Genomic DNA, 13,442 nt, shown 5'->3' with positions numbered 1-13,442 from the left:
TAATAGTTAAATGAATATCACATATACTATGGAGCTTTAAGTAATATGCTAGTGCCTATAGAAAATATAGAAATTATACTTTTAGAAAATGAATTTGTTTACTTACTTGTTGAAGAAAAGATTCTCCCTTATCAGAGTTAAATATAAAGATAAAAATAAAAGACTTAGGTGCAAAATTAGTTCAACAATTTTTAAAGCAGTTCTAAAAAAGAGGAAGAGAAAAACGATAAGCTAACTCATTATCACACACTTGAGTATATTACTTATAGTACATCAGATGCTAAAATAGACTAACTTAGAATCTTATAAGTTATAGTTTAACTCATTAGGTTTATCAATAAGCTCTATAAAAATTAGATTTACCATGGTAAAATTAACGCCTCTAGCATTATTGTATTCATTCCTATTCAATTTAACTAAAAGCTACCTGATATTTACTTTTAGAATCCTCTGTTTTTGAGGTAAAAAGATTAATAAAAAACTTTTGTAAAGGATTTTGAAAATGACAAAGATGAAATTAATTTAATCATATTTTCACTCATTCATTCTATTTATAGCAGTGTAATAGATATGAAAGCTTTAAAATAGTTTAAAAGAGAGATATATAGATACTTTGATAATCTGCATGTATCTTAAATTATTTAACAAGAATTTTAAATGCAAAGTGAAAGTTAGCAGATTTTCTTTTACATTTAAAAGTTAGAGGATTTATTCGGGGTTTTTTAATAAATTTACAAGTACTAATTAGAGGACAAACATGTTAAGATAAATAAAAAATGGATGATATCAATTAACAAATATATTGATACAAAAAAATAATTTGGCTATTATGTCTATAATGATAATTATGGAGAGGAAGAAATCAATTAATTTGAGGAAGATGATTTTTATTCTGATAGTAGTAGTGATAGCAGCTATGACATCTTTAGGAGTAAATATGATTAATGCAACAATCCGCATGTTTTTGAATTGAATATTGAAAAGATTAAATACGATTTTGAATCTCATATAGATTCTCGAGGACTTGAAAAAATTTAGAGCATGTCAAAAAATAATAACCTTAGATCACTTAGCTTAAAAGGATATAAATTTTAAAATGTATTTTCAATATTCTATTGTGTCTATAAAGATTAGTAAGACCAAAATAGTAGAGTTCATTTAGAAAACCTTTTAAAAAATTGCAATAAGCTAAAGAAATTAAAGTTAGAAGTTACAATGGACGAATGCAATTTGTTTGATCTGAGTGGAATCAAAAACATGAAAGAGTTAGAATTTATAAGATTAAAATTTTGGTCTTACCTAAATTATAGTTTTAGAAATTAGGAGAAAGGCATAGAGCCTATGAAATAGCAATTCTATGATTTATTAGAAATATTTTAATTAATCAGGAATATAAAGGTAATTGATATCCGTCCATTTGGTATACTCATTTCTTCTTTTTAGCACATTGATTTTGATTGGTATTTTGAAAAGTAGAAACTGGCTTATGATTATATTTCTGATCAATTGCTATAAGAAGTTGATCAAAATGAGTTAAAAAACTATGATTCTAAATTGATTGAAAATGCCAATTTAGAGTTCTATTTAAGTGATATAAGAGTTTAGTAGCTATTAAAAAATAAGAAAGAAGAAGCAAATGATTTAAAAAGAGTCAGTGATAACTTTTTTTTGGTGTTTTAGAATTAATAGCATGAAACTGTTGAGTTAAGTAAGTAAAATCTAATTTAGTAGCTAACAGTTTTTTTAAATGAAAATAAATTTTTTAGCTGCACAGCATTTCGTATGCTTGAAAATGATAAATAGCTACTTGTTTTAGAATTTTAAAATATTATTGATATTAGTGTTGGAAATTTCTAAGTTTATTTGTAATATAACGGATAAATTGATCTTGTAATAAATAGCTATAAATGCAGAAGCAAAAATAGGTTTGAATGTTTTCAGAATAATTAATTATAAATGTTCAGAATTGATTTTATACATCGTTGGGTCTATTGTGAATATGAAACAAACATTAAAGAAGAGCTTTTCAACTCAAATTTATTTTAAATTATATCAATTTAAGATAATATCTAAATATAAAATATTCAGGGTGAGCTTTAATAGCAAAAATAAAATTTTGAGAAAGTTGAATCAAAATCAGAAAATAATTCTGATAAATAACTTCAAAATTAAAATTAGTAAATAGAATAAACTCAAATAAACTAAAAATAATAATAATATATTTCAACACAATCTTGCAGGCATTTAGATATATTGTTGTATCAAGCAGCAATTTATCAAAATTAACTAAATCTTTAAAAACTCACTATTTATTTTGATTATTGTGATACGGTTTTCTAGAATTTAACAATATCTAAAGACTTCTTTAAATTTTCATATTATAACAAAAACTCTCTCATCGAGCTTAATATTAAAATATGTTTTTTCAATGAAAGGTAATAAGTAAAACCACTTTTCTATCGCAATTTCAGAAGACACATTGAAGAAGCCAAATCCCTTGTTAAAATTAATATTGATGTAAACTAAAATAAGGCCAGAACTGTTAAAAGATAGTTATGTAAGCTAAAAAGAGTAGTCTGTGTTAACTATTTCAAAGCAAAATGAAAAAATAAAATAATAAGAAATATAAAAAAGATTATTTTAATTACTGGAGATAAGTATTTTATTTATTAAATAAAAAAAGTAAGTTTTTAATTTTAATTATTTTAAAAGTAATCAAAATTAAATATAAAACAAATATTTTTCTTTTTTCAAGTTAGTAAACTATTCCAAAAATTTTAGTAAGTAAAAAGCCTTAATTAATGAGGATTTACTATATATTTTATTTTATTTATTTTAAAATATCTCTGAGTTTTCTTAGAGAATAATTTAAAGTGATTTAGAATATTTATTTTTGAAGCAATTAATGTTTATTGATAGCAAAAATTATATTTTAAATAATTTTTTTTAATTTTTTGAATTAAATCATCAATTAAAATTCTTTCAAAATAATTTATTAATAAATAAATAATATTAAATAATCTATCTATGTTTTGTTTTAAGGAAACTAAACAAATAAAAAATAATATTAGGTAGACAAGACTAAAAACAATAAACACAAAAATTGAATGGTGTTAATAAAATTTTTTTAAAAGCTAATATCAGTTTGTTTTTATTTACTTTATGGTGAAGATACAACAATATAACTTAAAAAAATATTAATTCTTTGATTCGTAGGTTTTTTTTTTGAAGTAAGTTAAAATGGTAAAATTTTTTAATATATTATTAGTTTACAAACAAGCACTAATTGATTGAAATATTATTATAAAATTTGAAAATTAATTATATATAATTGATAGCTTTATAAATAAGTTCAAGATGGTAATGTCTTAATTTGGAAATTTTTAGGTACTTTAGTGTCATTGGGTGTATATTCTCTAAATACATTTTAATTATTTATTACATAGATTTAGCCTTCTTCAAGAAGACTGACCTTGTCATTTAGAGATTAGCATTATTGCTATGAAACTATATGAATTTAATCTTCTTGTGTTACCAAGATAGCTGGCCTAAATCCACTGTTGTCTCTGAAAAAGACAAGTGTATCATTGTATTCATCATACATTGAAAGATTGCAAGGACCACACACTTAAGGCATGCCTTTAGCCCTTGCATATTCAGAGAGTTAAGAATCTCCTCTTGTTGAGCGTGTGATCATATGTATAATATCTTCAAGAGACAGTTCAGGATAAAGCGATTTTAAGCATTGAATGTATCTTTAAAGAACATATGAATCACTGCATTTTATGAGCTCTTCTCTATCAATTAATATACCCTTTTCCTTAAACAATTCTGAGTTCTTTTCAAGATAAGAAATGATTGATCTCTTTGTTACTATTTCACCATTGTGGATTAAATTTTAGAAAGGGTGAGCCTTGATTGCAGCTGTTGCAACATTTCCTGTCAGTTTAGGTTATAAAGTAGTTGTTGCAAAACGGGTATGAGTTAGAATTGTATCTGCTTTGTAGCCGTATTTAGGGTTCAAATCTTCATATGCTTCGATTTCTGAAGCAAATGAAGCCAACTTATAGCACACGTATTTAGTTGAGATTGAGGCCAGTGCATCTGTTTCTGTTACAACTGAACGAGGATTTTGTTAAATCTTTTATATAATTTTATCAAGTGTATTTGGTTATTGAGGCACTACAAAGAATTAATAAGAAAGAGGATGCTATCTTGCTTCTCCTAAAATGAATTTCTTTTAGTTTATAATGACTTCACGTTTATGAATTACAGCCAAACCCTAGCGAGTTAGTTTATCTTCTATTAATTTTATATCATTATTATCTCTAATAAATACTTAGCAAATCGCTAAAGATTTTTTAATTTCGTCAAAGTTCTCCAAAATTGATTAGGAGAAACCACCATAACTCTCAAAAAAGTCCCAGTCTATTTTCAAAAGAAGTCCAGCTCCATCACCGTAGCCACTAACTCCTGCTCCTCTAGCTAAATCGTCTTTCAAGTGACGAACGGCACTCTAAACAAATTCAATAGAAGATTATTTAGTCTTGTGAACACCAATACCGCAAGCTGAGCGATTCGATCCTGATAATATCAACTTAGTGATTCTATCACTCATTAAATCTTTGGCAGTGTGCTAACAACTGAGGATAGCTTTACACTCTTTTGGAATAGATTCAGCACTTAAACCACCCTTTGAAATTGCTATTTTTTGCTCTGCCTATTCGTATTACTCAACAGGATCTTGAGTGAATACAAAACATCCTCCGCAACTACCTTTAAATAAAAATTTAATAATTTTTTAGAAATTTATTTTGTTAAAATTAGATTAAAATTACCTGATTCGCAATCACCTTACATTATATTAAGGCAATCTCTCAAACTTTTATCTGAAATAGGAAGCTCAATTTCTTTAGGATTACTGTCATCTTTATGTTTAAAAAGAAATTAAAAAAAATATTTTATATATTTCTAATAATTTACTAAGATCTTATAAGATTTTTAATTTTCTAGGCTACTTAGATGTGTCAGATTGCTGGACATTTTTGTTTTATATATCAGATTATTTGGTAATAGTTGCTCCTTTATCAGCCTATTGTTACATGAACAAAAGCTTTCTATAATTCTCAATATGCTTTTTAATCACACTTGGAGTGATGTACTTTTAAGTATAGTGAGATCTTAAGGATTGCATGATTTGCAATACTATATCCTTAGACACTGCTCCCTATTTATAGTAGTAATCTTCGAGGAATCCCTCAACTGAAGGCTTTTTTTGTAAGTTTTCTGCATTAAAGTTTTTCAATAGTGTTTTCACATCTGACTTAGTGTGTCCTATTATTTAAATAAAAAATAAGTATATTTAACTTGTTTAAATAGTTTTAGTTTTTTTAAAATATTTTTTTGTATATTTTTAAAATTACCTATAGTGCCGATACCAGTTTTAGCTTAGCCTGCTACAAGAAGGTTTGGAACTATATAAGTTGGTGTTTAGGCAATCGTACCAGCTTGAGATTATTATGCTTATTTTTGAGTGGAAAATCCAGTTTAACCAGATGGTGTTATTTAAAGAATATTTGAAACAGGCATATGAGGCTAATAGCCCAAAGATGCAATAAAAGCTTCTGCTTCAATTGTATTGCCTGATATGAAATGTCCCATGACTCTGTTGGTTCCACTTTATTTTTCAAATCCTTTAACAGGATCAATATCTTCATTGAAGATAAAGTTAATAAACTTAATAGTTGAATTTTGTTTCATTTCATTTATTTATTCTGGAGTTTTATGATATTGCTTGAAAAATTCAAAGAGTTAAATTCTATTTTCAAGTTCTTCTACTTCTTCTTTAAGTTAATCAGCTTGATCTTATTGCTCCTTTTGTTTTGGTTACGATTATAATTATGCAAGAGACTATTGCTTTTTAATAAGTTTTTGCTTGATTTTTTCAACATTTGCAGAAGCTGTTAATAAATCAAATTAAGCAGCTAATTAAAATTATTTTTCATTATCAGCTAAGTCTTTTAATTCAAGCAGCTCTGGCATTCCAAACTTAGCTTCATACGGTTCTCTTCTGCCAATACAAGTGACATTTCTTACTCTGGAGCGCTTGAGTTCGTTGTATACATAAGTGGTGATGTTGTCTTTTAATATAGCATCGTCAGGGTTTCTTAATAAAATTCTTGCTATGTCAAGTGATACATTACCAACGCCAATTATAGATATCGATTCTGTTTCTGGGATGCTAAAAGGGCAAGGTGGATGAGCCTTTTCAGTTCTGTAGAATGGAATACCTTCAGTATTATTATCATTCATATCTGTCTTAGAGTTATACCATTTAACAACATCGTCTGCAGAAATGACGTATTCTTTTCCTGAAATATTTTCAGCAAGTTTACGGGGAGTTGCACCATGAGTTAAAAATACTGCACTGAATTGTTCATAAATGTATCTCATACGACGTTAATCGATATAGGAATTTCCTACAAATTTAATTTTTTCATGTTCGAAAATAGAGAAATTCTTTAATTATTTTTTTGTGATTGGGTGATCAGGAGCAACTGCATCAATAATTTTTCCACCAGGTGCAAAGTAAGAGTCAAAAAGTACTATCTCATCAACTTCTGGATAATTATTTGATATTTATATAGCCGTCTCTAAACCAGCTGGACCAGCTCCAATAACAGCAACAGATACAGTATGAGGTCTATCTTTAAAGTTTTATCTAATGTTCACTCTTGTTAATTTTTCGAAGTAAGCAAAGAAAGAATCTAAAGAGGGTTTTGCAATCATAGTCTAAAGAGCATCAACTCTCTTATTATCCCACAAATGTTAAAACTTTTTACTAGATTTGAGCATATTCCCCTTGTTTAAATCCTGTTCAATCTTTTATTATAATTTAAAAAAATAAGTTATTTCTTATTTAGTATAACTAATGAATTTTACTTTTGTATTTGATTACAGATTTGAGCTGTTTAATATACCATCATTAATTGTTCCCATAAAGCGATTTTAGAAAACAGATGCAATAAAACCTAGATTTAGGGCTTCAGCACTAAAGAAAGATTCAACACCAATTTAATTTGCCAACTTCTTTTGGAGGAATAAACAAGTGTAAGTTTATGCGTAAACTCTAGTGCTTAAATCAACATCACCATCTTTTGCTATAATTCTCTTCAGAGCTTTTTGCATTCCAATAGCATAATTTCTCCATAATTCTTGGCTGGTATAAGTTGCTCCTCTTAAATCTTTATATCTGTTTGCTAGAACAGAGAAGTGTTTTTCAACAGCTCTTGGATAGACTAATTTAACACCACAGACATTTAAAAGTACATCTAAAGAATGAGGATCAATGGGTTCATCTGTCTCCAAAATAACATCGAAATCAACTAATCCCTCTTTTTTTAGTCTTTGTCTTATTAAACCAATAATAACCCAAGAATCCAAGTGCATCTGATCGTTAAAAGAGTCATCTCTTTATGTTTCTATATGATCGCTAGTTCTTGATTCTGATTCTGATCCTAATCTGTGGGTAAATAAAATCACTCTCTTATTACCAACAACTATTTCGTTTCTAATTTGCTTCAAAATCATATCAATTTTCTCTTCAACTGTGGTCTCAGCCACTTGTATTTCGAAGACATCACATCTATTAGGTAAATGAATTTTTAATTGATGGAATTAATAAAAATAATAATAATTTTATACCTTAAATCTACTTCAATAGGATTTACTTAATGAAGTAATTATTCTAATTAGCTGGAACTAATTATTGGGTGATCAAATTTGTAGTATGTTTCTTTATATTCATTTGGGGAATAAGCTTTTATATATATGTCAGTGTTGATAAACTGGCTTTCAGAGTCAGCATCTACAGGTGGACGAGTTTCTTAAGCAAATGGCTATCTAAATAAGCCATAAAAATTAGTACTAGAACCTGAGTTCATAAACCTATCTTAAAAGTTAAGTTAATCACCCATCGAATAAGTCATTTCATCAAGACCACTCTTTGCTATAGATTCTATGCAAGTTTAAATTTCAGAATTCCATCCAGCAGATTGCTATATTTTTAAAAGATTTTTAGCTAATTTGATGATTTTCTCTCTCTCTTTGATATTTTTATAGCTGTAAAAGTCTTTTTCGTGATTAAACATTCTAAAATGCTTCTCAATCATTTTGATATTTTCTAATTCTGTAAACTAGTTGTTTGTGTCATTATAAATAACTAGATCTCCATTTTAGAAAATTATTTCTTTTTCCTGACTATTATGTTATTACGACTTTTTAGAGGTAGTACCTTAAGGAGAATTATGAGGAATTAGCTTAGAAAATTATCTAAAATACTCAAGGATCCACTTTGATTATTAAAATGTTAACTATTTCAAGCTATCTTCGTTGACATTAGCAGCTTTATTTACATTAACAATAATCGTGCTTTAAAGATGAGCATTTTTAGCAAACCCATGTCCAATCTCTCCCAACACAATTACTTTAGCATTTTCTCTGAGCTCATGGCAACAGTTAACGCCAGTATTTGTAATTATTGCAGTACCATTAAATTGAAAAAGAGCATGGTGTCCCAGCTCATTTTCAGATTTAACAAAAATGTTTGCACTTGATCTCATGAAAGGATATCTTCCAGTAAATGCGCCACTAAGTTTACCAGCTGATTTTTAGTTCAATACAACATTTCCTTTACTAGCATATCCAACAAATTATCCAAGTCTGGATCCTTCGAAAATCATATTACATTAAGGAGGGCAAAACGAAGCAAAGTCGTTTCCTGCTACACCATTAAATCTAAACGAAAAGGGAGTTTATCTTTTTTTACTATTAAACAATTTAGCTAGTGATTCTCCAACTCCAGAATCGCTGGCAAATAACTCATATGTATTTTCCTTTTTACTTTTATTTAGGTAGTCTGACTCCAATAAAAAGTTCAAATTGTATGGATTGTGGAACTTGAATTTTTTGACAGACTCCTACCAATTATCCAAAACATGCTTAGCTTCTTTAGATTAAGTTTCTTTGTAGCAATTCTCAACTAACCTCTTAAATATGTCACGAGCATCACTATGCTCTTCTAAGCTTAAGAATCTCTTACCTGTTACATTTTTTCTATTTTACTCAATATCATAGTTCAAAAATAAGTAGCCTCCAGTCATTCCTTCATTTTTAAATTAAAATTAAAATTAATTTTTGAATATTTCATTTAAAACCTAAAAAAAAAATAATTTCAATTATTAAATGAAATTTTTACCTGCTCCACAGTTTCTACCAACTTTTCCTAAAACAACAACGTTACCTCTTGTCATAAATTCACAGAAATGATCATTTACGTTGCCAGTTACAACAGCTTCCATTCCTGAATTTCTAACAAAAGATCTAGTTCCAGAACATCCATCTATATACATTTCACCACAAGTAGCACCGAATCCAATAGAATTACCTACAATTACTTTTAAGTTATTTTGTTTCTTCTTAACAACAATTTTTCCTCCTGAGTTAGCTTTTCCTACATGATCATTGCAACTACCTTCAATAACAAGTGTTATATTATTTTTCAAGAAGCAGCCAAAATTCTATGGTCCAACTTAATGACTTGAGTGGAGATGTATTTTAATAGGGAAATTAACGTTATGATATTAGCAATAACCACTAATAGCAGCTCCAAATGAAACATCAGATTGTGTGAGAGATATATCATTTATAAGAAGTGGTGGTATTTCAGAAGAATTTTTGTGCTCTTGGATATGACTTTGAATTCTCTCAATTACTTTGATGTCTTTTTCTGATGGAATTTAAAGCAAAGTATCAATATATCCTTTTTGAGCTTTAAGCTGTATTTTACCTGTTATAGATATTGTTATAAGTAAAAATAACAAATAAATTTGAATAAAGAGTTATACCCAGTAACATATCCATATCAGAGAAGAATCTGTTGCTTTATAGAAATTCTTTAGCTCTGCCTCTCAGCTTATACAAACTACCTTTTTAATTACATTTTTCATTCATATATCTAAGAGCTCCAAGTCCCATCATAAACAAGAAATCTTAAGCTTTTTCTGGAGTACCTTCATATTTTTTGATGTATAAAGGATCTTGTGTGTTCAATCCAACTGTACATCCACCACTTGCATTTTCTAATACTTTTCTTGATATTTCGACTAATGATTCTTCTAAACCTAACTCATTCAAATTTCCATGACGTTCTTCCATTTCTTAATAATCTAAAGTAACTGCGCCTGTTGACACTTCAACATATCCAGCCTCACACAAAGAATCCTTATTTTAAAATTTAATCAATTAAATCATTTAAATTTTACTGAATTTAATAGTTATTTTAATATCAGAAAATAAAGGAGAAAGCTAATTTGATTAAAAAATATTACATAAACCATTCTTGCTAACAAGTTGACATCTATATTTTTGCTTTCAGCGCTCTTTTTTAATGGTTAAATAAGAGAATCTATAGAAATTGATCTAGGAGAATGGCATTTTCTAAGCATAATGCATCCCAAACTTACTAAAGCTGAAGTACCAATTTCAACTTTATCTGCACCAAGTAGAATAGCTTCTACAACATCACAGCCGTTTACAATACCACCACTTGCAACAAGTTGTATTTTATTTCTCAAATCGTAAGCATCAAGCATCTAATGAGTAAGAGCAACCCCCCACTCCCATGGCATACCTGTGTTAAAGATCGAGCTTATTTTAGCTGCACCAGTACCACCGCTATGTCCTGCTATGGTAATTCTATCAGCTCCAGCTTTGACTGCTCCCAGAGCTGTTATAGCAACATCAGGATCTGATGCTAACTTTACATTAACTTAAATTCCTGGTTTTACACTCTTTAAAGCATGAATTAGTAAATATAAATCTTCGATAGAATATAAATCATGCTAAGGTTAAGGTGAGATTAAAGTAGTTCCTTTTCTTGCTCTTCTGATAGCAGCAATTCTTAAAGATACCTTCGAACCAGGTAAATGGCCTCCTTCACCAGGTTTAGCTCCTTATGCTAATTTAATTTATACTTCATCAGCTTCAATAATTGAGGTTAAATCCTTTTAAATATTTTAAAAATAAATTAATTTAAAATATATTTGGAATAGCTTAAATTTATATTCTTAAATTAATTTTATTATCCAAAATTGTCATTTCAATAAAATTATTTATTTTTTTTTTAAACCAAAATAAATATAATAATTTGAAAATCAAGCTGAAATTTTTACAAAAAAATAATTTTGCAAAAAAAAAGTTTGGCATTTATTTAATTCAAATTAAAATGTTAATAAAAATTTAGAATTGTATTTTTGCTGGTTTGTAAATATTTTATTTATTTTTCTTTTCTTTCTTTACAAAAAAAAATAATTAATTAATTTAAAATATTTCTAATTAACTTAATTGAAATTATTAAGTAAGTTCTACTTTTATTCAAATTTATTTGCAAATTGTTTAAATCTTTGATATTTTATTATCAATTTTTTTCACAAAATTTTGTTAGCTGTATATTTTTACATATTAATCAATCTATCTATTTATCTTTACTTACTTTTTTGAAGAAATTAATTAATTTTTTTTCTAAATATAGAAGCATTTATATTTAAAAATTATGTAAAATATCTTAGATTTTTTCAATAAATTTCTAAACAATTCTTACGAATCCAAAACGGCCAGATGCGCACTAAATAATAAGTGGATTTTCGATTGTTTAGTGTCTATCTTCTTCTACACCTCCTTCACCTGCATTTGATAAGACTCCAGTTTTATTGGCAGCATGAGTCAAATGTCTATGCACTTAGGAGGAGAGAGCACCATCAGACATACCACCTATTTCTATATGGCAAGAGAGAATCTAGGCTATTTATTCTGTTGTGTACTCCTCAAACTCCTTCTTTAAATCATCTGAATAGTTAGATTTTCTTTCTTCAAAAGTCGACTTACAATTCAAAGTTCTTATCATTTGGTTTGATAAAGCTACAAATTGACTTACTGTCATTCCCCTCTTTTTTGCTAATAACTTAAGCTCTTCATAAGCTTAAGCTGTTTGGGTAGAGAAGCTTGATTTTGTTATTGTTTGTTACTGTAAAGGCTGTTATACCTGATGCTATTGTTGTGGCTAATTATTTGCTTAGTTCAATAACTTTAATTAAGCTCTGTGCTTTAAGTAATCGTCAAAGCTTGTTGTGCCTTTTTCTTTTACAACTAAAGAATTGAAGTACTCCTTGATGCTATTAATGGGTATTTATTGCTTTAAAGTGATCTAATGAGATGTTCTCAATGGTTCACTTAATTAAAGCTCCTCTTATGAGTTATTTGCCTAAACCTATTTTTGTTCTAATTCTTGTTTTAAACTACTTGATTCTTGAGCTCTTTCTTTTAGACTCAATGGCTTCTCCCATAAATTAAGATGTTCCCACTTCCAAGAAGTAGAAAAATATTTTTTTACTTATAAGCTTGAATGAGACTTCAAAATCTGTTGGATGCCTGAGTTACCTTTAGATAAATTCTTGATCATTCTGCTTTTCTCTTTTTATATTTTATATCAGCTTTTCTAAAATTCTAGCTTAAAGTATTCCTTTTATAAATAAGCTTATTATGTATTTAATTCAATCTCTTTATTTAGTTAGAATACAATATGTTTGAATTAATGAATTTGTATATATATATCTATATATGGATTTCTGTATCTATTGTATTTTTTAAATTCCTATTCTTATTTATTTAATTATATGGTTGGATAGGTCTTACTTATTTCTCCTAAACCTTTTTAATCTACTTGAAACTATTTTTTTTAAAATTGTTAATTATTTGCTGGACATTAATCCATTTTTTTAAAAATTCATGGCGATTAAAAATTTAAAACGCCCCTTTTTAAAAAACTTGTGATTTATTATATTTGATATGAAATTTGCTCATCTAATAACTTTCTATAAATTTATTTATTTAAATCTTTTTCTGCTGAAATAAAATGAATGAATGAAATGAGAAATACTTTAATGATTGAGGTTCTCCTTAATGAAATGGCTTTTTAGTTTTACTTATTAGGAGATGGTGAATTGAATTATATTGAAATATATTTATTTTATAGTTTATTTGGTTGAATTGCTCTAATTTTTAAAACGTAAAATCAGCAAATAAATGAATAAATAAATAAGTAAATATTTATTTAGATTTTAAGTATGTGCAATATGACTTAATATAACGAAATACTAACAGGCGTCATCTTTGTTGATATGTATTTAAGAGATATTAAATTAAGGCTATTTGCGTAAATTAAATTAATCAACTTTTAGTTGACCTAATTTCTTGTACAAATCTATTTCAAATGTACATTGATTGATATTACGTATCAGAAATTAAATACCGCAATTATATTTAAACCTCACCCTTTTTTGAGCTTAATAAAAATTACTATAACTCAATCCGAGCACTTACTTACT

General features: G+C 27.5%; 3 protein-coding genes across 3 annotated transcripts in view; 2 read left to right on the top strand and 1 right to left on the bottom strand. All coding sequences in view use genetic code 6, as the record gives it.

The window, feature by feature from the left end:
* Nucleotides 1-14, top strand: part of TTHERM_001126429 (hypothetical protein) — a gene marked incomplete at both ends in the record, with an annotated part of 1,139 nt that extends 1,125 nt beyond the window's left edge. The window contains one exon of the mRNA XM_012800573.1: nucleotides 1-14. This exon is cut by the window's left edge and continues 290 nt beyond it. Within this exon, the coding sequence (XP_012656027.1) occupies nucleotides 1-14 (14 nt within the window).
* A 31-nt stretch (nucleotides 15-45) lies between these two features.
* TTHERM_001126428 (hypothetical protein) lies at nucleotides 46-2,604 on the top strand (the record flags this gene model as incomplete). Its single annotated transcript, XM_012800572.1, has 3 exons — nucleotides 46-1,890; nucleotides 2,089-2,177; nucleotides 2,436-2,604. The coding sequence occupies 3 exons, from the start codon at nucleotides 46-48 to the stop codon at nucleotides 2,602-2,604; spliced, it is 2,103 nt and encodes a 700-aa protein (XP_012656026.1).
* A 748-nt stretch (nucleotides 2,605-3,352) lies between these two features.
* Nucleotides 3,353-12,517, bottom strand: TTHERM_01126420 (glutamate synthase, putative; the record flags this gene model as incomplete). The annotated part of the gene is made up of 10 exons (XM_001026023.1): nucleotides 3,353-4,776; nucleotides 4,839-4,928; nucleotides 4,984-5,334; nucleotides 5,424-6,882; nucleotides 6,943-7,645; nucleotides 7,705-9,163; nucleotides 9,257-9,847; nucleotides 9,906-10,281; nucleotides 10,389-11,063; nucleotides 11,660-12,517. The coding sequence occupies 10 exons, from the start codon at nucleotides 12,515-12,517 to the stop codon at nucleotides 3,353-3,355; spliced, it is 7,986 nt and encodes a 2,661-aa protein (XP_001026023.1).
* Between the last annotated feature and the right edge of the window lie 925 nt (nucleotides 12,518-13,442).

This window comes from Tetrahymena thermophila (genome assembly GCF_000189635.1).
Source record: "Tetrahymena thermophila SB210 genomic scaffold scf_8254077, whole genome shotgun sequence".
In the NCBI taxonomy this organism is placed as follows: Eukaryota; Ciliophora; class Oligohymenophorea; order Hymenostomatida; family Tetrahymenidae; genus Tetrahymena; species Tetrahymena thermophila.
Note: the sequence above shows the minus strand (reverse complement) of the source record. Positions and strands in the feature narration are given on the sequence as shown.